This window comes from Protopterus annectens, chromosome 4.part0, assembly GCF_019279795.1.
Source record: "Protopterus annectens isolate FY-2018-M chromosome 4.part0, PAN1.0, whole genome shotgun sequence".
NCBI classification, from domain to species: Eukaryota; Metazoa; Chordata; order Ceratodontiformes; family Protopteridae; genus Protopterus; species Protopterus annectens.
This window is the reverse complement of record NC_056733.1, coordinates 903,916,873-903,941,887: the sequence shown is the minus strand read 5'-3', so window position 1 is coordinate 903,941,887 and position 25,015 is coordinate 903,916,873. Positions and strand designations below refer to the sequence as shown.

At 40.2% G+C, this 25,015-nt stretch overlaps 1 protein-coding gene across 1 annotated transcript in view; it reads left to right on the top strand.

Moving 5' to 3' along the window:
• Window positions 1-25,015, top strand: part of DEPDC5 (DEP domain containing 5, GATOR1 subcomplex subunit) — a 2,513,958-nt gene that overhangs the window by 1,148,418 nt on the left and 1,340,525 nt on the right. Inside the window, exon 22 of the mRNA XM_044068865.1 lies at window positions 8,252-8,455. Within this exon, the coding sequence (XP_043924800.1) occupies window positions 8,252-8,455 (204 nt within the window). The remainder of the gene's footprint in view (window positions 1-8,251; window positions 8,456-25,015) is intronic.

The window sequence follows — 25,015 nt, the reverse complement described above, 5'->3', positions numbered from 1 at the left end:
TAGCGAGACGAGAACAGCGAATGTTTATGTGAACTTCTCTTTCAGCGAAAATCAAAACGGCAAATAACGTGGTACATAGGCTTTAACTACAGTTGACCATCTAATGTTATTAGCTGTTTTGATTTTTGCTGGAAGAGATGTTCACGTAAACAAACATTTGCTGCTGTTGTCTTGCTGAAGAGAGGTTTGCTGTATTCAACCTTTTAGTTAGCCCTATAAAATGCTAAGGAAGGGGGCCTGGCATGGCTTGCACTAAACAGAGCAGAGTTATTAAGATAAACATTCTAAATGCCATGATCCTCTGATGAAAATGAAGATTCATAACTCTCCAGTGATCCTCTGATGAAAATCAAGATTCATAATATAGACCCGTGTGTGATGGGTATAGTATGGCACTGTGTGTGTTACTGACAACCTGTTTGCTGTTTATAATTGCTTTATGTGAGATGTTTGCCCCTAGTAACATTATATAACTACGTAGTTGTCTGAGTTTCTCCAACCTTGGGTGACACAATTAATGAGAAATATGAGCAACTCCATAAAATTTGTAATAAGTATTTTACACATTGGAGAGTTATGAATCTTGATTTTCATCAGAGGATCACTAGAGAGTTATGAATCTTCATTTTCATCAGAGGATCATGGCATTTAGAATGTTTATCTTAATAACTCTGCACTGTTTAGTGCAAGCCATGCCAGGCCCCCTTCCTTGGCATTTTATAGGGCTAACTAAGCAGATAGCACATATTTGAGTAAATAAGGATCACTGAGATCCATGGAGCATTCTTGTTCTTTCCAGGCACCTTGCAGGATTAGTTGCCTCTGACCTAGAAATTTATTTTCAGGCAGTACATATGAGGATGTTTCACTGTTTAATAAACTGAAACTGCCAGGTTATTTTTGATGGATATCTTTAGTGTCAGTGGAGACATGGACTACATCAGAGACCTTTTAAGAGTCCACAGAACCCATAGGAGATGGACATAGTATAGTAAAACCACCTATTAAATATTGTGGTGCAGGTGATGAACAAGTTTAAGATAGACTGAAAAGAGGAGATTTTTACACACTGAACTAAGCCCAGCCTGGGTTGTAGAGGTTGAAGACTTTAAATACTGGGTTAAGACCTATTTGGCAGGAGTTTACTGGACACAGTTAAAGGTGGAAAATACCTTTGTAAGTTGTGAAAACTTAGAGAAGAAGCATGTATTGACAGGAAGAGACTAAGACTACAAACTCAAACCCCTCTCTCCCCTCTGTCTTTCCAACAAGAGATATCCGAAACTGGCTTGCCTCTGGCTATCACAAGACCAAGTCCTAAAAGTGCTATCAGAAGCTAACACTACTGTATCAATCGCTCCTGACAATATCCCTGGATGTATCTTAAGCAGCATGAAGCACAGTTTAGCCCCACTCCTAAAAATACTGTTCAATTTTCTCCTCCATACTGGTTTTGTACCAGGCGAATAGAGAATAGCTACAGTCATTCCCTTGCAAATAAGACAGGACCTTCCACAGACCCCCACGTCTGGCCAGCTTCATATGCAAAGCCAAAAAAAGACTTACCATGAAATTCTTCAGTAAGGACATATGGGACCTCCAAACACTCAGTTTGTATTCATCAAGGGCAGGTCATGCTTACTCATCTTGGTGAACTTTTTTTGAAAAGGTCACCAAAGCAATGGATGAAACTAAAACAGTGCACACCACATGCCTTGACCTGGCCAAAGCTTTTGAGATAATCCTTGACTCAGGCATGGTGGTAAAGCTAAATAGACTGTGATTAAACCCCCTGCCACCCTCTGGTTTGCCAACTGGCTCATATATAGGACACAGGAGATCAAAATAGGGGAAGCTACCACCACAAAAAGACCAGTCATAAGTGGAGTCCCACAGGGTTCAGTTTTGGGTTCTTTCTTGTTTGGAATGTATTTCTTTAAACAAAAAGCCAATGCCAGAGGGCCTAGGTTAAGTCTGCAGATGACTGCAAGCTGGGAGTAGTCATTGAATACCCAAGTGATCCCACATGAAGGTTTGTCCCAAACAAATAACCGGTGTCAATGTAATGGACTGAGACTAAATACCAGAAGACAGCATTATTGTATCCTTTGGGAAGTTATCTGTCCTGGAGAACTACCACATTGACAATATGGCCCTAAGTGTTGACTCAGATGTTCAGGTTTTGGGAATTAATCTGGACACTAACCTAACTTTTGACCAACATGTGTCCACTGTTATGAGAATGTCCTTCAATATTGTGCAGCTATTAAACAAAGGGATTGTTTCTAGATCTAGAAATGCCATTGTCCTTCTTTACTCAGCCCTCATTAGGCCAGTCGATTACAATGCCTCCTTTAGCATATGTCTGTCCAGACACATGCAACAACTGGTACCCTCACAGAGCTACCTTACTGGTAGGAGACAAGGCCTAAACAATATAGCCTACATGGACCGACTCAAAGCCCTGTCACTATACTCTGTATCCTGCAGACTAGTAAGAGGTGACCTGTATATGGCATACAAGGCATCCACCAACTCAGTAGCTGATGGACCTACTTCACATCAGCAAGTCAAATGGCATCATAAATACTCTGTCTTGGGATCTAAACCTCTTGTGCAACATCAACAGAATGGTTAGGAGGAACAGGTATATGTTGCACAGGATACCACTGTTCTGGTACAAACTCCCCATCCACAAAAAAAAAAAAAAAAAAAACACATTCTTGTCCATGTTCTAGCACAACGTGGATCTTCGGATGGGTATTAGAAAATTTACACCAGGACAGCCGCTGTACTACTAATGGACAGAGGCAGCTTCTAAATGCATTATCCCAGTCATGGATCCCCCTCAAATTATCTATGATATGATCCTAGTTATTCTCACTAGGGGTAGTATTTGCTTATCGGCCATTGGACGGATAAGGGCAATCTTAACACCAAATAGAATAGGCTAAATCAAGCACAAGAAGGGAAATTGGCTAGGCTTAAAATGGCCCACAAGGTCAGATAGTCTAGTACTTGCCTATGAATTTATTATCTAAGGGATAGGCATAAGAAACTGAAAATTGGTACTTGCCAGGTGGAGTCCCTGATGGAGGTGGTTGGATAGTTTATGGAAGCAACATCTAGTAAAGCCAAAAACAAAGCAGATAATAAGTAGCTTATACCAGAAACTGGCCAAGGTCAACTGTGTGGAATGTGAAAGGCTGGACAGTAAGTAGGAGGAGCATAGATAAGGTATAAAGAAGGGGTAAATATGAATCACAGGTATGTTAGAATTTCATGAAATTGTCATGTATTGGCTTTCAGTGATTGTATACATTTTTAACACTTAGGAGAGGTTATATAAAATGTGTCCTACTAGGGCCCCATATTTTTGGAAATGCAGAAGCCCTGAGATAGGTAGTAGGAAACACTTTTTTGTAATGCAAAAAAAAAATTTATTTAAAATACAGGTGTTGGGCTCTGTCTGTAGGTCATTTGCAGATAGGCAGCTGGCTGAAAGCAACCTTGTACTCATTGTTAAGAGGTGTGTTGCTAATTTGTCAGAATTGGATTATATGCTGCTGGAGCATTAACATTGATATACAAGAAGTGTATCACAAGGAGGTGGAAAAAGCCAGACCCTCCAACCATTCAAGACTTTCTGTGATTATGATATAAACTGCATATTATAATGTAGAGCAGTTTTATAAAGTGTGAATTTGGGGGTATTTTAAATGTCTGTGTGTGTGGGGGGGCAATCCTTTCAGTGACACTTTTATGTGATTAGAAAGTACTGGTGTGAGAAATACAGTATAACCAAGAGGAAAGGCTGAACATAAGCACATTTAATTCAATATAATGCTGTGATCAGAGCTGCTGGGTGGAATGTGGAAGTGTACCGATTATATTATATATATAGAACTAAGATGATAATTTCCATTGTTTTTACAAGGGTAGATGTCTAAATTAATGTCCTTGGCTTAAGCTATGATTTTTTTTGTAACAAATAGGCTTGAAAAATAAGACAAAATGGTGAAAGCCATGAAAAATGCTAATCTTATTGCAGCTGCAAAGTTATTAGCCTTTTTTCCATTAGCAAATGTTTAGTGACAGATGCAAAGTCTGCAGCTGTAGTCAGTTAGCTAGGTGAATTCTGTACATTCTGTTCTGAGTGAAATTTACAAAGATCCCATCAAGCATTTGCAAGTTGTTAGCTGTTTTCTTTTGTTGCTGACTGCATTTACATGGAAATAAGCTATCTACATGTGCAAGCAGTTAATCTTCAGAGTTCTGATTAGTCTTTGCCGAGGGAAATGCTACATTTAAAGGTATAATGGCAAGCAGTTCAGTGAAAAATAAAGTTTGAAATTGTGGCAAGTGAGTAAGAGATAGTGACTTCCCCAGCAGCCTACTTTAATGCATTTAATAGAACAGTGCATAATTTAATTTTATTTAAAACTGGCCAGCACACCTTTTCTTTAGGGTTAAAATGAATGTTTTCTGAAAGCAAACAAGCTGCTTTCACATCTTGGTTTGAATAGAGGTAAGAAAAAGAACAGACAGCAGTCTGTGTAAATGGGAACACAGGCTATAACATGTGCTTTAGCATGAGAAACCTTAATTTTAGATCAGGTTATGTCTGTGGGTGCATCTGTCATTTTGGGGCTATCTGGAGAGTTAAACTTCATCTGTTAAAAATGTACATAGTTTTCTGTGTTTGTTCTAGGTTTATAGGGAATAGTGGGTGGTCTGACAATGTATTTAATTTTTTGAGGATTTTCATTAAACCAAAAAGTATTTTGAAATATGACATAGATTCAGATGGAGATGAGAAGAAACAACTATATAGAAGAGCATCCAGTCAAACATTTATGTGTGCATATAAAACAAAACTTGGAAATACACATTTTACTAAGTTGTCTTGTACAATAAGTGGGAACAATAGCTTTTTATCATAATGGCCTCTCTGTCCATAGTATCTTGGAATGTAAATGACCTTGGAAGTATACGCAAAAAGGAGAGAGTATTGAATTATAAAACTATAAAACCTGCAGAGTGCAAGTAGCAGTACTGCAGGAGACAGGAAAGAAATGAGCATGTGAATTTGACAAAAGAAAGGATTCAGAAAGGAAATTCAGCAGAATATCCGGGACAAAAGAAAAAGGGATTAATAATGCTTATTAATAGAGGGGACTCCAGTAGTGATAGAAGAGGAAAAAATAATGGTAGATTTGTGTTAATAAGTGGCTATTGGCAAGGGAGGAGGATTATACTGGACATATTTATATTCCATCAAAAACTGCTTTTATGGAGCTTAAGAAAATTTACGGAGAAATAATCTGCTTTCAGCAGGGAATATTACGTATGAGGGGACTGGAACTTGATTTGCAAACCAGAGGGATACATCTTGAGGACCCAGAAGGAAACATGTAACACAAGGGGTAGATTTCTGAAGACTTTTATGAAAATATTTGGTATAGAAGATGTGAATTCAGTAGTAGGATCTCAGTCCGAATTTATATCTCGTTTACCAAGGTACAAAAACTGGGTTAGACTGGATAGAATTTATATTTCACAGTAACATATATATTTATTTGAAAGCTTCAACACACATCCAGTAGCCATTTCAGATCATGAACCAATAAAATCTAAGATAAAAAATGAAGGGTGATGAAGTAAAAATCCTTCCTATTGAAAAGGGAGGAATGTAATAAATGGGTAGTGGAAGTTATTAGAAAAGAAATACATTTTTTTCAGAAGAAATAGCTAGTGAGTGGGATAAAATGAAAAAGGAACTTTAAAAATAAAAAGAGATATAGTTAAGAAGAAATAGGAATTATTTAGAGGTGCTTACAAAGGTTAAAGTATCACAGAATAAGGGGAATGTCACAGAACAAAAAGAGGAACAGCAGCAGAATGCTAAACGGAAAACAACTGTATATTTAAATAATATGCATGCGTTTAGAAAGATTGCTGTTATGCAACTAGTTTTTGATAACTTCAGAACACAAAACCATTTAGTGCAGTGACTTAGGCAACAGAAGGAAGAAAGGGCTGGCTCCAAACTTGGGGAACCTATAACATGAAAAATAATCAGAGATCCTATAGAGTTATTAGAGATATTTCGAAAATTGTTTGAAAATTTGTGTAAAGCATGGCATATGTGGAAACCAATGCCAGCAACAGGAGACCTGGAATGCAGATGTCTTCTCCATAAACTGCAGAATTCTGCACCAGGATACCAGCAATGGGAGACCTGGAATGCAGATGTCTTTTCCATAAACTGAACAAGTCGCTTACTCTAAATTTTCTTCCAGCACTCTTAATTTTCAGTGAGAAACAAAAATGAAGAAAGGCAGGGTATAAATGCTCATCACATCTCCTTTTTGGCTCAGGCAATATTGGGTTTTCCTTTTATAGTAAGGACAGAGCCAGAAATGTTTCCACATTGCTTGGACCTCTTGACAGCTGAACAAGGTGTCACTTAAACAGCCCAGCCTGTATTTTGCCCAAGATTGGGGACAGATTTTGAATATTGCTCTAATAAACTTCGAAAGTTGCTTTAATAATAGCGTTTGCATTAGCATCCATTTTCTGAAGGGTATGATGTCTGAAACTCAAATGTCCATCATTATTTAGAATCCCAAATGATTTGCCAGACAGTAATAAATTTTATGACAAATGGACCAAAAATATAAGGCAAAAATCTGGACATTCTAGGAAATTAACAATTGAGAGGTATGTAAAATGTAAAAAAAAAATATGACTGTTGTAAAATAAGCAAATCCTTGTATAACATTTACTGCACAACTTAAATAATACAAAAATAAGCAGTTAGTATTAAAAAAGCTTAGTCTCAAGACATTCCATTCACAACATATTTAAAAACTTTGTGAGATCCGAAGTGTAAAATGAGATAAATGGAATTTTTGCTGTGATTTGTGTGATACCGTCTTTTTACTTCAAAATAAGGGAACAGGTGAAGTTACCTGTCACAAAGTTTTTTTTCTCTAAGCCTACAGTGCATGATATTGCATGCATCATACACCAACTTATCATGTATTACTTCCAAATGAACATGTGCATTTTATTGTGTTGGTTACTTTGTTTTGTGCCCCCGGGTTAGCCTGAAAAAGTATTTGTACTGTTGTTCTGTGTTCTATAACCTTGAAAGGCATTGTGCGAAGTGTCTGTGACTTTGTTTTTCTGTAACTGGTATTTGTTTTAGTGTTAGCATTTAGCTCCCCCAGTGGCACATTCCAGGCATAGACTTTAAAATCAATTTGGATAAGACATTATATAATACACGAGGGAAAGATTTAATGTAAAATGTTTGTAGTGTAGTGTCTGTTTATATACTTTGAGTGCGGGTTCTAAGAAACTTCAGACTCCCCTTTCTACATTATTTCCTTACATGTCTTTACAATGGTGAACTCTTCAGAAAATACCCTCTTGCGTTACTTTTAGGTTGAAATTTATTATGGAGAACAGCCAGAACTCATCTGGGTTTGTTCACGTGACATCTTATTTTATTTATTTAAGTTTGTTAATGGGGTAGAGCATTGATCCAGGTGGTCCCTTTTCAGGCCTGCCCAGGAACATACCGTAAAGTAACCAAAACAGTGCATACGTTAGTTTTAAACAGTAGTACAAAGTATAGAGGTAGGTGTTAATGAAGTTAGAAACAAACAAAAAAAAATAGAGCTGTAATAATTTAAATGAATACAAAATAAATACAAGTTTAACAAAATCAACAGCCGAAGACTTTATAGCAGTGTATAGTGGAATCAAACTAAACGTTGTCCTTAGGAATAAAAAACTAAACAGCAGTAGTAGAAAACCCAGGCTCCACCTGCAGGATAATTTAATCAGCGGGAGTGCCTGCACGGACAGAGGTATATCAGCAGGGGATAGTGATTGATTGGGTTAGTAAATACAAGGAATTACTGAAAGCTGTCACATTGTTTCCTCTGAGCACACCTGACTATGTACCAGTAAATGCCAGCAGTAGCCAGGTCACAGTCAGAGCTCATCATGTTCATATAGTGTGCTAATTTTTCATGAAAACCTACACTTGTCAAGAACAAATACCTTCTGTTTGGTAATGGCTTTCTTGTTCACAGAGAACACTGGAAGTCTGGCTTATTTCATTTTGTGTGCCCAGCATCTGTGACTGTTTTGCTGTAGCATTAACTCTTAGTTGCAGATATAGTGAGTCTTCACATTTAAAATCTTGTTTTATCTCCACTTTTTTTTTTATTGTCAGAAGTTATGGAGCAAATGATGGATTCCCAGCAGCGGGATTCCAGTGCACCAGGACGCTTCCATGTTGGAAGTGCTGAATCAATGCTGCATATCCGTCCTGGAGGATTCACACCACAGCGAGCCCTCATCAACCCATTTGCACCATCTCGGATGCCTATGAAGCTGACTTCGAATCGGAGAAGATGGATGCATACATTTCCTGTCGGTAAGTTGCTTCATAAGTTGAAAAAAAAATGCACATTCTTTACAAATTCAACTGTAACTGTTTACTTAATACCAAACAACAGAGAGATGAAGAAAAATTTAAAAACAAAACTTGAATTCTTTGAGCATTACCTAACTTAACACTACTAAAGACAAGATCATATTAATTATGCCACTCACTTTTTGCAGTCTTGACATCTGGGATTCCTGCCTGTAAGGAGCCCACCAGTCAGCCAGATATCCAGAGCGCTGCCCTCCCTTTCATAGTTTTGGAGACTCCTTCCCAGTCGGACTTAAGGAAGTTGGTAGTTTTGGAGCATTAGATGCCATGATATTCAGATCTTTAATGCTACAGTTCTGAAAGTATATGGTCTAACATACAATCTTTTATCATCTGGATTATTTTTTGTGTCTTTTGGCCTTTATCAGTGAGTAATAGTGACCTTGAAAACAGTAACACTTTGAGTGTGAGAACAAATCCCAAACAAGGATGCTCAGTCTTACTTGTTTTATCTAGCCCGAGAGCACAACATGGACAGTTGTCTTAACTATGATAGAGTCAAGTCAAGGATGATTTGTTATACTGAGGTATCTCTCTGGGAACATGTAGCTCCAAGGAAGGTACACAATTGGTACCACTTCTTCACGGCATTGACCGAGGATTCTGATAGACGCAAATCAAAATATAAGCACTTGAAGGAAGTGCCCATGGGGTAAGAGAAAGCAGTCATAGCCTTTCAGAATTCAAGAAGATTGAGATTTGATGCAGTCAAGATTAGAGAGATATGTTTGCAGCGTCTAAACTCAGTCCTTGCTGAAGCCTCTGACATGACACGTTTGGGGGCCCTCATACTATCGGACACTGGTAAGTCCTAGTGGGCCAGGTCTGCATTGTGGGCCTATGGAGCTGACACCCATACAGATATCAATGCAGGTGAAGGTGATGTCCAGACAGTAGGCATGAGAAGGTTGGTAGAAACTAAAAAGAGGCATCACCATCCACTTGTGAACCAAGGTCTTCAAGGCAGCTGCCTCTGGGCAGCCAGAGTTCCAAGAAATTCAAACTAAAACAGACACCCTCTGTCTTACCTTAACCTAAGCAAGGCAGTTCCTCTTGTTTCTACTACCCAGGTTACATCACAGGACCTTTTACAACTGGAGCAAGATTTCACAAAGAGTTGGAAATCCAAGCAGCCTGCTTTGGAAATTCCTATAGTGTTAGGGGCTCCTTTTAAAATGATGACTTAACCAATACCGGGGTAGGATTTGCACATGCTGGATTCAGAGGAAGATGAGCTGACATATAAGAACCAGATGTTTAATCTGCCTTGGTATAGTGGTACTTCATGCAGACTGGTGAGTCCAAGGTCCCGGGTTCGAGACTGATAAAGTTTTTGAGGGTTGGGAGGGTGGCCTAATGGTTAAGATGTTTGCCTTACAAACAACAGATGCAGGGTTTGAATCTCACAAGGTATAATTGGCTAGGCTTAAAATGGCTCACAATGGCAGTTAGCTTAGTACTAATTTATGGAGGTTGGGAGGGTGGGCCTAATGGTTAAGGTGTTTGCCTTACAAACACAAGGTGCAAGGTTTGAGTCTCACAAGGGATAATTGGCTAGGCTTAAAATGGCTCACAAGGGCAGTTAGCCTAGTACTAATCTATGAACCTATGACTCTGTGAACACAGTATCCGGTGCTTCTAATGCAGAGAATGTCTAATTTGGGGACAACCTTCCTCAGATGATTGAGGAACAGGAGTGCTCGCAGGCCCAGTTTAAGGTACACAATGTCATGTGTCCTCCTGAGCCTAGGCCATTTGCTGACATCCAGTCTTAGAAGCACTGGAATATTCATTAACCTGTGCACCAAATGGAAACAGATGCCCCCCCCATTCCTAGGAAGTGTTACTGATTTAATGGGGTCTTGGATTCCTGCAGGCTCTCATACAAGAAGACCTTAGTGAATCCAGCTATGGGATCTCTGGATTTCAGCAAGAGAAACTCTCTGCCTCCATCCCGGAACCTTGTTCTCAATGACGGGGAGAGCAGGCTGCTTGACCACTTTGAGTAGAAGACTTACACCTCTGCTACCCTGGCTTTTAGGACCCTTAACTGCCAGACTCTCATGCTGAGGTTTTAAGAGTCTGTGCTAGGTCAGCTGGAGTTTAAAGCTGAAGAGCAACTGGAGTGTAAAGCTGAAGAGGTCAAGGACAAAAGGACCTGAAAAGGTCAGTGCTTGTACTGTGGAACCTGTGTACCAGGTCAGTGCTTGTACTGTGGAACCTGTGTACCAGGTGAATGCTTGTACTGTGGAACCTGTGTACCAGGTGAATGCTTGTACTGTGGAACCTGTGTACTAGATGAATGCTTGTACTGTGGAACCTGTGTACCATGTCAATGCTTGTACTGTGGACCCTGTGTACCAGATCAATGCTTGTACTGCGGACCCTGTGTACCAGATCAATGCTTGCACTGTGGACCCTGTGTACCAGATCAATGCTTGTACTGTGGAACCTGTGTACCAGGTCGGTGCTTGTACTGTGGAACCTGTGTACTAGGTCAGTGCTTGTACTGTGGAACCTGTGTACCAGGTGAATGCTTGTACTGTGAAACCTGTGTACCAGGTGAATGCTTGTACTGTGGAACCTGTGTACCAGGTGAATGCTTGTACTGTGGAACCTGTGAACCAGGTCAGTGCTTGTACTGTAGAACCTGTGTACCAGGTCAGTGCTTGTACTGTGGAACCTGTGTACCAGGTCAGTGCTTGTACTGTAGAACCTGTGTACCAGGTCAGTGCTTGTACTGTGGAACCTTTGTACCAGGTCAGCGCTTGTACTGTGGAACCTGTGTACCAGGTCAGCGCTTGTGCTATGGAACCTGTGTACCAGGTCAATGCTTGTACTGTGGAACCTGTGTACCAGGTCGGTGCTTGTACTGTGGAACCTGTGTACTAGGTCAGTGCTTGTACTGTGGAACCTGTGTACCAGGTGAATGCTTGTACTGTGAAACCTGTGTACCAGGTGAATGCTTGTACTGTGGAACCTGTGTACCAGGTGAATGCTTGTACTGTGGAACCTGTGAACCAGGTCAGTGCTTGTACTGTGGAACCTGTGTACCAGGTCAGTGCTTGTACTGTGGAACCTGTGTACCAGGTCAGTGCTTGTACTGTAGAACCTGTGTACCAGGTCAGTGCTTGTACTGTGGAACCTTTGTACCAGGTCAGCGCTTGTACTGTGAAACCTTTGTACCAGGTCAGCGCTTGTACTGTGGAGCCTGTGTACCAGGTCAATGCTTATACTGTGGAGCCTGTGTACCAGGTCAATGCTTATACTGTGGAACCTGTGTACCAGATCAATGCTTGTACTGTGGAACCTGTGTACCAGGTCAATGCTTGTACTGTGGAACCTGTGTACCTAAGCTTCCAAAGCAGTCCATACAGTGTTACTCTAGCTAGCAGCTACTGGGTCGGTGATTCAGAAATGTGCTTGTGTGAGAACCCAGCCTTTGCCAGACCTCTTTGAAGCTGGCAGTTCTAAATGCACCATTGGACGAAGATCTCATCTGACCCTCATCAGAAAAGGCATTTAAAAGGCTGGAGGAGAAACTGTGCAGCCCATAAAACAGCTCATTCATTCTCAGGATACTAACTGTAGCAGAAACTACTCTACCAAGGAATGGAAAGTTGACCTCTTTCCTCCAAGCATGAAAAAGGCAATTTCACAAGGGAATCAGAGTCGACTAAGGAAAATAATGGGAAGCAGAGCAGAAGGATCATTCTGAGACAAAGTGCCATGACAGCAGAAGGATCATTCTGAGACAAAGTGCCGTGACAGCAGAAGGATCATTCTGAGACAAAGTGCCGTGACAGCAGAAGGATCAGTCTGAGACAAAGTGCCATGACTCAGTCAAGCTAATCACTTCCTCTTAAAACAAAACACCCCAGTCTTCCAACCTCACATCCCCTCTCTAACCAGTTCTCCCATAAAAATGTGTGTGGGGGGGGCATGGTCTTTTGTGAAGAAATGGGAAGTTTTTGTCTCGAACTAGTAGGTCCTTGATATTGTCAAACAGGATTACAAGCTCCAGTTTGTAATCAGACACAAACTTGTAAGAATTGCCAAAGCTGTAAAGGAACAATTTCACATGGTCCCCTCTTTGCTAGGGGACCTTATAGCTCAATATGCTATTGAGACTGAGTACCAAAAGAGTAGAAAAGTACACAATTTTTAAAACCTTTTTCTCTTTCCAAGAAAAAAGAAGACAGCCAGAGCTCTCTTCCAGGCCTTCCACAGTTAACCAAAGTCGTAAAAGTGCCAACATTCAGAATGCTTCCACTTCAGCTCCTTCTGTCTTTTGTTTTCCCTTCAGCACTTCTAGTCATCATTTAGATCTAAAGAACGTATATCTCCCCATTTCTAATGTGGATAGGTTCATAGGTGGTTACTAGGATAATGGCCCAAGCCTAGCCATGTAAATAAATCCATGTACCCTAATTTAGTCCATGACTTTGGCACCAATCATTTGTCTGCATCAGGCCCTTTCTGTAATATGCTAACATCACTGGGGGACTCTGTGATTGTGCCCAGTTTGTAGTCATCTGCATGTCTGACAGGCCACAGGCCATCTACTGTCATCTGCACTGTAGAGAGAACAGCACACAAGGATGTAGAGGGAACAGCACACATCCTTGTGTTACCCCACTGGTAACTGGTTTACTGATGGAGTTGGTGTGCATTCTATCGGTGAGCCAGTTGGCTACTCATGTAGGATTAATCCCCAGCTTGGAGAGTTTCTCAATGATTCCTGAGCGGAGAATTGTGTCAAAACCCTTGGCCAAATCGAGATAAGTGGTATGTTCTGCTTTGCCCTCATCCAAGGCTTTGTTGACATTCTTAAAGAAGGCCACCAAGTTTTATAAGCAAGATCTATCCCTGATGAAACCAGACTGGATCGGGTCAAGAGTTTGAAGGTTGTCTATGTTCTTGTTGATTAGGTCCATGATGGTTCTTTCCATGGCTTTGCAGGTAAGGCTGGTTAGGCTTATGGGTTGATAGTTCCCCAGGTTAGTTGATGGATCCCCCTTTGTGCAAGGGGATTACTGTTGCTGTTCTCCACTCTGCTGGAACAAAACCAGTGCTCAGGCTGTGGTTAAAGAGAGTTCCATTTTGTTCCACTAGATCTTGCTTTAGATTGTTTAGTAAGCAGCTTGGGATGTTATCTGGTCCTGTAGAGTTCATGTTTCTGGCCTTGAGAGCGCTTTTATGACCTGTTCTTTGGAGATACTTGGTAGAGAACTGGTGTCAGGAATGCTTTGGGGTATGGCTGGTGGGGACAGGGGGGGTGAAATTATTGCCAGATCTGTCAGTGAGTGGTACTGTCTCTTAGAAGTTTGGCACACAGCTGGGCAGTCCCTTTTAGATTCGGATATAGCTAAAGAATGCCTTATGATTGTCTATAGCTAGGAATACTAATTTAGTCTCATAACTACCCTTCGAGGACTTTACAAGATTTCTGATTTGCTTGTTAAAGATTTGGAAGGTATTCTTCCTCTGTTGAGTAAGTTCCATTTTGTTCTTTCTTTTGTTATATAGCTTGTATGTCTTTCTCTCTTGCACGCGTCTGGAATTCTCTACCATCTCCTATCCGCATCATCAGCAGTCTCTCCTCATTTAAAACCTTGCTACACTCACACACTCACACCTAACTTCACAATGGAAGCGCTCCTGTTCGCATCCTACCTAATCCTTCTAATACCACTTCCTACTCTCCTAGAATTAAATACACTATCACTACCTCCTATAATTCCTCAACTCTATTGAACTATTTGACCAACTGCTTAACAGTTACCCTATGCTGCTACTTTTGTGTAAAAAAAAATGTTTTTTGTTGCTGTTTTACAAACTATACTGATGTATTCTATCATTGTTAACCTTTTCTTAGTATATTTACTTTGTATTCCTATGAGATAATATGTAATGTAAATGTGCAATGAGTACTATGTATTTTATTTTTCTGGAGCTTTTCTCCCCAGGACTCCATTGAAAACTGGCTCTTTGTGGCCCAATTGGACTATCCTGGCAAACAAACTGCAATACTTACAGTCCACACAGGGTGACTTGTTTTTTCAGGTGGTCCTGGGTTTGGTCCTGTCAGGTACAGCCGAGTTAATACATTTGTTTAAGTGTCAATATAGGGCATTTGTATACTCCTCTACATAGGAGTTATTGTTGGTTGTGTTAGCAGAGGCTTTGAAACGTTTTGTGTCATCACTTGTGTAGTTTGATTTGGAGAAATTTTTCAGTTTTTTTGTTCCTGTGGGGAAGTCATGTCTGATCTGTACTTCATATGAGACAGATTTATGGTCTGACCTTACCAGGGAGGGCAACACACACAGCGGGTAGTGCAGTGACTCCCAGTGTTGGTGAACAGTAGGTCTAGGCATTTGAGCCTCTTGGGGGGAATACAGACCAGCTGTTCCAGGGAATTAACAATGTCCAGGAACCTCAGCGTGATCATGTTTGTACTTGTGTAAGTCAGGGAATGTGAATTAATGCCCAGGAACCTCAGCGTGTTTGTACTCGTATAAGTCAGGGAACATGAATTAACAACATTCAGGAACCTCAGTGTGATCGTGTTTGTACTCGTGTAAGTCAGGGAACCTGAATTAACAACGTCCAGGAACCTCAGCGTGATCGTGTTTGTACTCGTATAAGTCAGGGAACGTGAATTAACAACGCCCAGGAACCTCAGCATGATCGTGTTTGTACTCGTGTAAGTCAGGGAACGTGAATTAACAATGCCCAGGAACCTCAGCATGATCGTGCTTGTACTCGTGTAAGTCAGGGAACGTGAATTAACAACGTCCAGGAACCTCAGCGTGATCGTGTTTGTACTCATGTAAGTTGCCCAGTTGAAGAAATGATAGTTAAAATCTCCCATGACCAAGGTATTTGGCTGTATACTGCGTGACTGTAACAAGTCCAGGTAGGTGGTGTGCTTCTGGTTTATGGTGAGGGACCTGTAACTAGCAGTGATATGGTAGGGTATTTTAGCTGTAGTTATTTGGTTATGGAGTAGCTGAAGAGAGTTGTACTGTTTACCAGTCTGGAGGTGTATTTGGATTTAATGAAGATGGACACACCTCCACCTTTGGTTCTTTCACACTCGTTTTGGGGTCTGAATTTGTGAAAGGCAGTGTAGCCTTGTACCGCAGGGGTGCCCTCTGCTGCCTTGATCCAAGTCTGAGTGACTGCACAGACATCAGCGTCTTCCAAGCCGAGGAGTTTTTCCAGAGAGTGCAGTTTACTGTTTAGGCTCCTATCATTAAGCAGCAGGAGCTTGAGTTTTTTTGCTAGTGGGTTTCTTTACATTGGAAGTTTTATAGTTTTGATATTGCCTAAACAAGGCACTTTGGGGGAGGCAGGCATCTTTGACAGTATCCAAAAGCCTTGAGGAGACAGGTGAAAGCCATCTCTTGCAAAGCAGTGTGGTCTGTCCACCATGTTTTCCCAGCCTGACAGGTAGTGGATCCCCCTGGAGTGACACCAGAAGCTAAACCAGCTATTGAAATTGATCATTTTTTTTGTCTGTATTGTGGTCTCACCTAGGTGAAGGTAGAATACTGCTTAGGGCTAGGGACATATCTGCCTGGGACACAATCTTGAGAGTTCAGTCATGTCTCTCGTCATGTAGTCCAGAGAGGTGTGTCATTTACTCCAACATATACTATGACTGACAGAGTCATAATGGAGGTTGTTGGGTGACTTGAGTGTGTGCATGATTTGACAGATCCTGGCACCTGGCAGGCAGCTGACCATGACCTTTTCTTTGTCCAGCCTGGTGAAGGGGACATCCGTGTGTCTCACTATTTATTCGCCTATGACCAGGACATTTGTTTTGAGGAGTTTTGCCTTTGGGGGTTAATTGTTGAGACCCTGATGTGTGTTATGTGTAGTGGTGGATTCTGTTCATATACCTGTGTGTGGGGGTTGTTTGCACTTGGGAGGTCTCTGGTCTTTTGGTAGGGTCTTAGTGAGTACCTCTGTCTATCTGAGTTTGTGTCTTGTCTTTATTTTGTATGAGAGGAGAGGTGTGTGCGCTGACAAACCTGTTGATGTCTTGTTTGTTATGTGAAAGGACTGATTCTAGTTTCATTGGTATACTTACATCTCTCATATACAGAAATTGATGAACAATGACCGGTCAGTCCGACAAGAAAACACAACTACACCCCAGGGTGTAACAACAGTCCCAGTCTAGATGCGAAGCACAGGCACAAGTTGAATAGAATTCTTTCTTTAATTGAAGACACTTTTTAAAAACTTATACAAATAAAAATAAAAATACGGCAATTCAGGTTGAGCGCTTTCATCTACAACAGTAGATTTCATCAGAACATTTTTCAACTGCCATACTTCACTAATATACGTGTTCCCCAATCAGTGACTCACCTTCATTAACAATACATTAATTAGGATTTAAAGTGCACTGTGCCTAGTTCCCCCATAAAAATACAAATAATTTTAACGAAATATATGTCATCATCCTGAATATATGTCTCTAAAATTAACCCTTACTAACAACATTTTTTTATATATATAAAAATGTTTTTTTAAAAAATGCTTTTTTAAAAAATTCCACATGATATGACTGTTAAGCACCACAATACAGTAGGCTTTGTAATGAATAATGATAAAAATAAAAACAATTATGCTAACTATACCATATATATCATATATAACAATATCTGAAAAATCCATTGTATTCATATAACAAAAATAATATAACAAAAATAATACAATACATGAAACCCCATGTGTATGTTCTGAAGTAAACAACATCTGAACAATAAACTAACCCCTGTTAATAACTATTAACTAAACTGGCATCTTAGTAAATGACTGTTCTATCTGTTATTCTCCAACATTGGTTTAACTGATATAGTTTCATTAAGCCCTGGCATTACTGAGGCATTTAATTTAATTTGCCATCGGGCTTCTTTCTCCAACAACCGCAATTTAATATTCCCCCCTCTTGGGTTTGACTTAATGTGTTCCAAAATACCAAATTTAAAAGAATTACAGTCACTATTACTTTTACAATGTCTCCAAAGAGCATTATTCTCATCCTGTCTTTTTATTTTATAAAGATGTTCGTAAATCCTATTTCTTAGACACCTAGTAGTCATTCCCACATAATAACATGGACATGTGTTACATTTAGCTAAGTATATGACCTGAGTTGTCCTACAATTCCCTTTACTAAATTGAAGAGTTGTCCTACTTATATTCTCTAATGTAATATTCTTGGCCGTAATAATGTACCTACACTGGTTGCACCTCCCACATTTTGAGGTGCCCCCACCTATTAAATTAGTATTTGTAAATTAAATTAAATTGTAGATGAAAGCGCTCAACCTGAATTGCCGTATTTTTATTTTTATTTGTATAAGTTTTTAAAAAGTGTCTTCAATTAAAGAAAGATCTCTCATATACAGTATTTGTTTGCTTTAGAAGCAAGTGATTGTTAGTATGCATGAGACAATTGTACATTCCCTCAAGATGGCCATGTCAATCAGGCTGGCTGGAGAAATGTTGGGAAACTGACTGTCCATAGTAGCAGTTCATTCTTGAGTATTAATTTGTGAGAGGCCAACTTAGATCAGCTGTTGCTGTAGGGATTAACAAGGGGACTTGTTCTGTAGAAGATCAGGGATGTAAAGTGGGGTGATGCTGCTCACTGCTCAAGTGAGTTGCCCTCAGAGCAGCAGGGAACCTGTGAGGCTTTCACTAACTGCTCTCCAGGGAAAAGATGAGTGTTTGCATGTATACCGCTAATCCCCATTGAGCCGTACGCAGCTTTGTCAAATGCATGGCTTATATATATACATATATATATATATATATATGTATATATGTGTGTGTGTGTATATATATATATATATATATATATATATATATATATATGTGTGTGTGTGTGTGTGTGTGTATATATATATATATATATATATATATATATGTGTGTGTGTGTGTGTGTGTGTGTATATATATATATATATATATATATATATATGTGTGTGTGTATATATATATATATATATATATATGTGTGTGTGTGTGTGTATATATATATATATATATATATGTGTGTGTGTGTGTGTATATATATATATATATATATATATATATATATGAGTGTATGTATATATATATATATATATATATATATATGTGTGTGTATATATATATATATATATATATATATATATATATATATATGTGTGTGTGTGTGTGTGTGTATATATATATATATATATATATATATAATGTGTGTATATGTGTATAGATGCAAAATGACACTGTTTTAAACCAGCCTGCCAATAGGAAATCACACAATGATCCTTCCTCCAGCAATCCCCAGCTCAGACAAGGCTTATATCCACACTCTTCTGCCACGAGGGTGCAGGGGAGCCTCTTAATGTAAGATGGCTGGATTTGAGTTCAGGTTTATGAAAAATAGGTTAGATTCCACAAGTCTGGATCTAGTCTATGCTAACTAAGCAATATTTCAGTGGAAAACAAGTGCAGATAATGAAGCAGATACAAACAGTAAAAACAATCAAAAAGGCACAAATGAATGCAGGAAAACAATGAAATACAGTTGAGAAAGTGCAGATCAAACTCACAATAAACGTAATTTCTTGTAATGGCTTGGATTCCAACAAACTCTGTGGACCTCTGCAAAGGATGCCACATGCAGATCGGCTCCATTTAAATCAGCACAGAAAATTTCTAAAATTCAAAGCTGAGGAACCTCATTACCAGGTCACATCCTTGCCCATTACCTTATGTCTGGCTACAGTAATTGCTTATTGCAGGACTAAGAATTTTCATGTTTCCTCTGATCGAGATGATTGACATGTTCAGGCAGCTTCTCTAGAAGAAATAAAAAGCTGTATGGATTGTTCTACCCTGATTGAAAAACCTTGGCCCATTTCTAAGCCTGCCAATGTCCCATCTGACTCTAGAGAGATGTGCAGTTCCTACGGACGTTAATGAAGACAATTTAACAGAAGGCCGTTTGTTCTCCAAAAAAGTGCTGTCATTATTCCAGTACCTCCAGACAGTCTTGGAGCAGAACACCATCACTGCAAGGAATTTCTTGACAGTTTTGAGGCACTTGGACTCCTGCATACTGATGGTCCCTCTAACAAGACTGCACATGAGAAAGCGACAGTAATATCCTAGAAACAGTTGGTGTCAGTTCACCCGTTCTCTAGAGCTTACTGTTCATATCCGACTTTGCTTGCGGAAAGAGCTCTCATGATGGATTAGATTCATATATATATTCCAAGGCCACTGAGTTTCATGGCCATTCCAGATTTGGCTATATCCTTCCTCGAACAGCACTTCTTTTCTCTTGAAGGGCCATACTGACCAATCCTGAAGTAAATTTGTGGACATATGCTTGAGGATCAGATCAGTGGTTTTCTTAGGGTGCTGATTGCTCCCTGTCTGAAAGTGTAAGCAGTTTTTTGCTATGTGTTTGAGTCACCATGGGGGTGCATTCCTGGCTTTTAGCATGCGTAAATGGCAGTCAGTGTATGAAGACTGCAAGGACCTAAAATGTTTTCACATATTAGTGCTTTTGCTATGTTCACAGACTGTCTTCAGTTTCAGGCAAAGAGGCACTCTGCTTAGAAGTAGCAGGAGTTTTAATGAAAGTGATAACAGTGTGTGAACAAAGCAAATGGAAGAGCTGTGAAGATTGTTTTATTTGCTCCTTAGCTTTGCTGCCTTTCTGTATTATTGTAAAAGATAATTCACATTTCTCAACTTTGGTTGAAGATTTTTTCATTCTTTCTTTTCTTTTTTTTTGGGGGGGGGGCAGTTAGGGGCACTGTACAAAGCCCTGAATGACCTAGCCATAGCTTTGAGGTATTAACACTGCAGCCACAGAGAAAGCTTCTTCCTTGACTACTCCTCAAGAATTTGTGACTTTGGGATTTAAAGGTGTTGGCTCTGCTAAAAAGAACAGGAGTAAGAACAAGGGCAGATATCATAAATCCAAGAAAGAGGGTGCGAGATCCCTCTTTTCCACTGATTCTTCTCCTAGTACTTTAGAGAGGCAGTAGATGATACTTCTACCCATGGTCTTTCTAGTGATGGTCTTAAATTTCATTTGTTACAGTGGATGACCGACTGACCTAGAATTTTGAGGCAAGACAGTATCTTCTCTTTGTCTGAAGCAAAGCTTGGATGATGTTTGCCTTCTACATCACAGTCCTGCAGATCTTCCCATGTGGTCCACAACTTTTAGCATTATTCTTTTCAAGATGATTTAAACTACAACATGGTGATAGGGGCTTTTTTAAAGTGCAGAATAAGCTGGGTCTTCGCACTTCCCTTTTCTAATGCTAGGGTGGGTAAGGGCACTACTTTGCCCTCCTTAACTGATATCTCTTCCCCATTTCCTGTCTTAACACTGGTACTGATGTGATGGTTTCACAACCCCTATGTGCACTGTCAGTCCTGAGTTTTACAGTAGTAATGACATTGGAGGTGGTTTCATTTATGGGACCACAATCTTTACATCAATGTCTTCTACACTGACTTTTCCATTAATGATGTTGGTGTCTGTGCTTGTGCTGTTGTGTTGTGTATCTTCCTAACCCCTGGTTTGTGAGCCAAGGAATCTGGTTTGGTATCGCTGCTGATACTGCACCATTATGAATGTCTGATGCCTCTTTTTTTCATGCATTTAAGCTATAAGATCTTGGTGCTGGTTTTGACCCCTACAGTTATCATTGTATCATTCTCAGTTGGCAGTCAGGACCAGTTGTCATTGTTGGTGTTAGTGTCTGTGCCTTTGGATGCTACTCTGAGACTGTCTGCCTCCTTGTCATCAGCTCAAAGTCCTCAGTATTTGCTTTGGCATCAGCTTCCATGTCAATATTACAGGTGGTTCTGCAAATGCAGCTCTTGGTGCCTGCATTTGAGACTATCCCAGCCAAAGATTGTCATTTACCTGCTCCTTTCACTTCTCAGTCTTCCTAGCCATGGGTAAGAGGCTTTGAGAGCTACCAGCAAGATCATTATGGTGTGACTAGTCTCATTTTTTCTTCTGTCTCTTTGACCCTCCCCCCCTCAGAACCTTGGCCACAAGGCAGGGGAAGAAGTGTACAAGTAAGAAAATATGTAGACTCCCCATCAGAGTTCCCTGTATAGGACAAACAGTGGAGATGAAGAGCTCCTCCAAAACAACCTCATGTTTGAGAGGATGCCAGATATAAGGAGGGGCTGAAAAGCAGCTGACCTACAGACCTTTCTTCATCTCTGCAAAATATCCTGCGTGAGGCATTCTTGTCTCCTCACCATCCTCTTGGGTGGTGATTCTTGCTGGCATTGTGGTCAGTCATATAGTCAGGGAGGTCAAGAGAGAGACTGGTGTTATAGCATTAATCTCAGAGAAGACCACACAAGGTCTTCTGGCCTCCCAAGGATTGGAATTGTTGGTTCAGACTTCAGTGAATGGTGATTCTGCAACCTTCAGGAAAGCTGGTTCTCTTTAGAGCCGTGAGCCCCATCTCCCTCATAATTTATTTTATTTATTTATTTTATTTTACATTTGTTAACCGGGCTAGTCCAACTGGATACATGTCCATTTTCAGTGGAGGCCCGAGGAGAAAAGCTCCACTAACTACTACTTAACAAGTTAATGAAAACATATACAGAATTATGCGATAAAAAGAAACATTTGCTTAAAATATCATCCAGAATGTATATACACAAGAGTACAATATGAGACTTAGCAGGTGAGTTAGATTAGATAATTTTATCTAAGAAATTTATCTAAAGAGATTTTATCTATGTAAGAAGTACAGGATGTTAATTTTGGGTACCAAGTTTGAGCATCCTCAACCTTTTATATTAGGGTATTAAATTGTGAGATTGAAGTGAGAGTCTGAAGATGAAATGCTCCAGTAGGTGCAAAAGTTGCCAAATGACTGACTAAAAACTAAATTGTTTCCAAAGGAAGTGACCATTTCTTCCGTGTCTGATCTCACCATGTATCTTGGTCACAGTCCTGAGAATGGTGCAGTGTGAAGCCAACAGGCAACTGTGTAGTTGTCTGCTAACCTGCCTGGTTGAGTCTGACTTCACTGAAAATTTTAAGGCTTCATTTCTTAACACCACTTTTAAAGGACACATTCCACTTTAGATGCAGGGTTAAGTGAAAACTGGCGAATAATGAGAAAAAAATAAGTAAAACTCTTTTTGCTGTTGGAGTGAAGTTTGATTCCTCAGTAGGCCTTCTAGGATACAGAAATACCATGCAGTTTATGCAACCATTGTGACCTACAGCATCAGGGAAATTGAATGTCTGGGAGGAACCGTTGTGATAGCGACAACTTGTAAAATGTGTGCTGACCAAATGGTAGAAAGTGTCAGTAAAACCAAGTATGCTACAGTCTTTCCATTGGACCTGGCAGTCTAATCCCTAGAGACTTGTCTAACTCTTCCACTCTGGAGGCACTCATGAGTCAGTTGTCCCTCATCCTTCTTGTGCGGTTAGCCATTATGAAGGACAAGTGGATTCGGAATGTAATATCCAGCAGCTGCCATTCTCCTCCACACCCCATTTGAGCCGCGCTATCTTCCTCTACCAGTCATCTCCCCACATCAAGAAACTGGCAAAAACGAGGTCTTAAACCTTGCTCAGAAAGAAGCCATTCAAGATATCTTACCAGGCCAGAGTGGATCCGGGTGTTTCTTCATATTCTTAGTAGATCTCAAAAAAACAAAATACGTCAGGGTGATACTGTAACTACTCCATGAAGGCTTTGGCCGAGACGTCAGAGTTTTATTAAATTTGTTGGATATACTGGTGGTTGTTTCTTTTTTGCTATAAGACAACTTTTTATTTTGTGCATCAGTTGATACTGTAACTACGTTTTCTCAACAAATTGTCCATAAAGAAAAGTTCTGAATGGTCATTGTGCACTCTGTCCTCCTCTGTCAGCAGGGCAGTGGATGTGCTCTTTGGATCTCCAGGATATCTATGACTGTATTTGCAGTTTAGAGCAAGTCTTAATCACTTCCTGACTCTTCCATTCAGTGTTTACTCCGCTCCCATGGTGTTTTCCAAATACTTGTCTCTGTTTGGAGTGAACTGGAGGTTGCAAAGGTGAGGACAACACCTAGCTGGATGACTGTCTCCTGGCCATACTGACACTAGAGAAGTTAGTAACTGCACACAAATCTCTTCTCCATCTATTCCAATCCTGAGGAATTGTGGTGATCACTGCAAAGTCCCAGCTGTAGTCATCACAGGCTCACTTTCCCATGACGCACGATGCAGTCTGGATGCTGAATTCTGAAAGACCTGTATCCACTTAAATATTTTACTCATCTGGCAGTGACACAGCTGCTTCACTCTCAGCAATTTCTTACCTCAAAATGATGCCCAGAATGCCTGACCCTTTGGCATAGATGGGTGAAGACCTGACTCTGTGGCACACGACCCATGTTTGACTACAGGCACAGGACCCAGAGGGACCAGGCAGGGGGAGAGTGACTAAGTGGAAGATTTTCAGCCATCCTGAGAGGACAGAAACAGCTCAACTTCTCCTGTATTGTGGTGTATAAACAAGCAAGGTGGAACAGTGTTGAGACTGTGGGAATGGGCTGTGTCACCCAGTCAGTTTCCTGATGACACATCATTTTCCTGTAGAAGGCCACTTGTAGTGCACAGGCTCATACACTGTTACTGATGTCACACAAGTGGTTCCTCAGCTTCTATGCATTGACTCTACCATCACTGGAGGAAATGTTGTTGTGAACTTTGCATCCTCAACCAGTGCTACCTTTAGCATCTTCCACTTCCTAATCCCCACTCTGGGGGATGGCCTAGGGATAACATAATCTAGAGAACTGCCTTTAGGATGTCTGTAAACTTTTCTCCTAATTTCCCTTATTTTGAACTTCATTTCAGAAAGCCAGGCATGAGTACATAGTTATTCCTGTACCTCTTTTCTGGCCATGATAAGTGTGGTTCCATATGCATTGGCCTCAACTGGAAGATTTTCTACAAAGTGAGGTTCTTTGAAACCTTGTTGACTCACTCATTTGGAAAGCCTTACCCAGACTTACACTTCTGTTATCTAACAGCATGACTACTCAACTGCTGTTTCTCCTTTGAGTCACTAATGCCCAGAGTCCCAACACAAGGAAAATGCATGAATGCAGTGGGGTACTGTTCCCCTTTGTGGATACCGCCAAAGAACTAGAACTCTTTCCAGTACCTGTACCAGCAAAGTGTTAGTGTGTATATTTTTTGCCACTAACTGCAGCTATTCATTTATCACGGTTCAACATGCTGACATTTCCAGTTTTCATTAGGAGCTTCACAGTTCTCTGGCTTCCTTTGAAGGGTTGCAGTACTTTTTTCTTAGGTGCCCATCCTAATTAAGATATTCATTCTTGTAATTTTTCACCTTGGAATTTGTACTTTATTCTGAAAAAAAAAACTAACTTTATCATCTGTATAACCTGTCTCCTTTG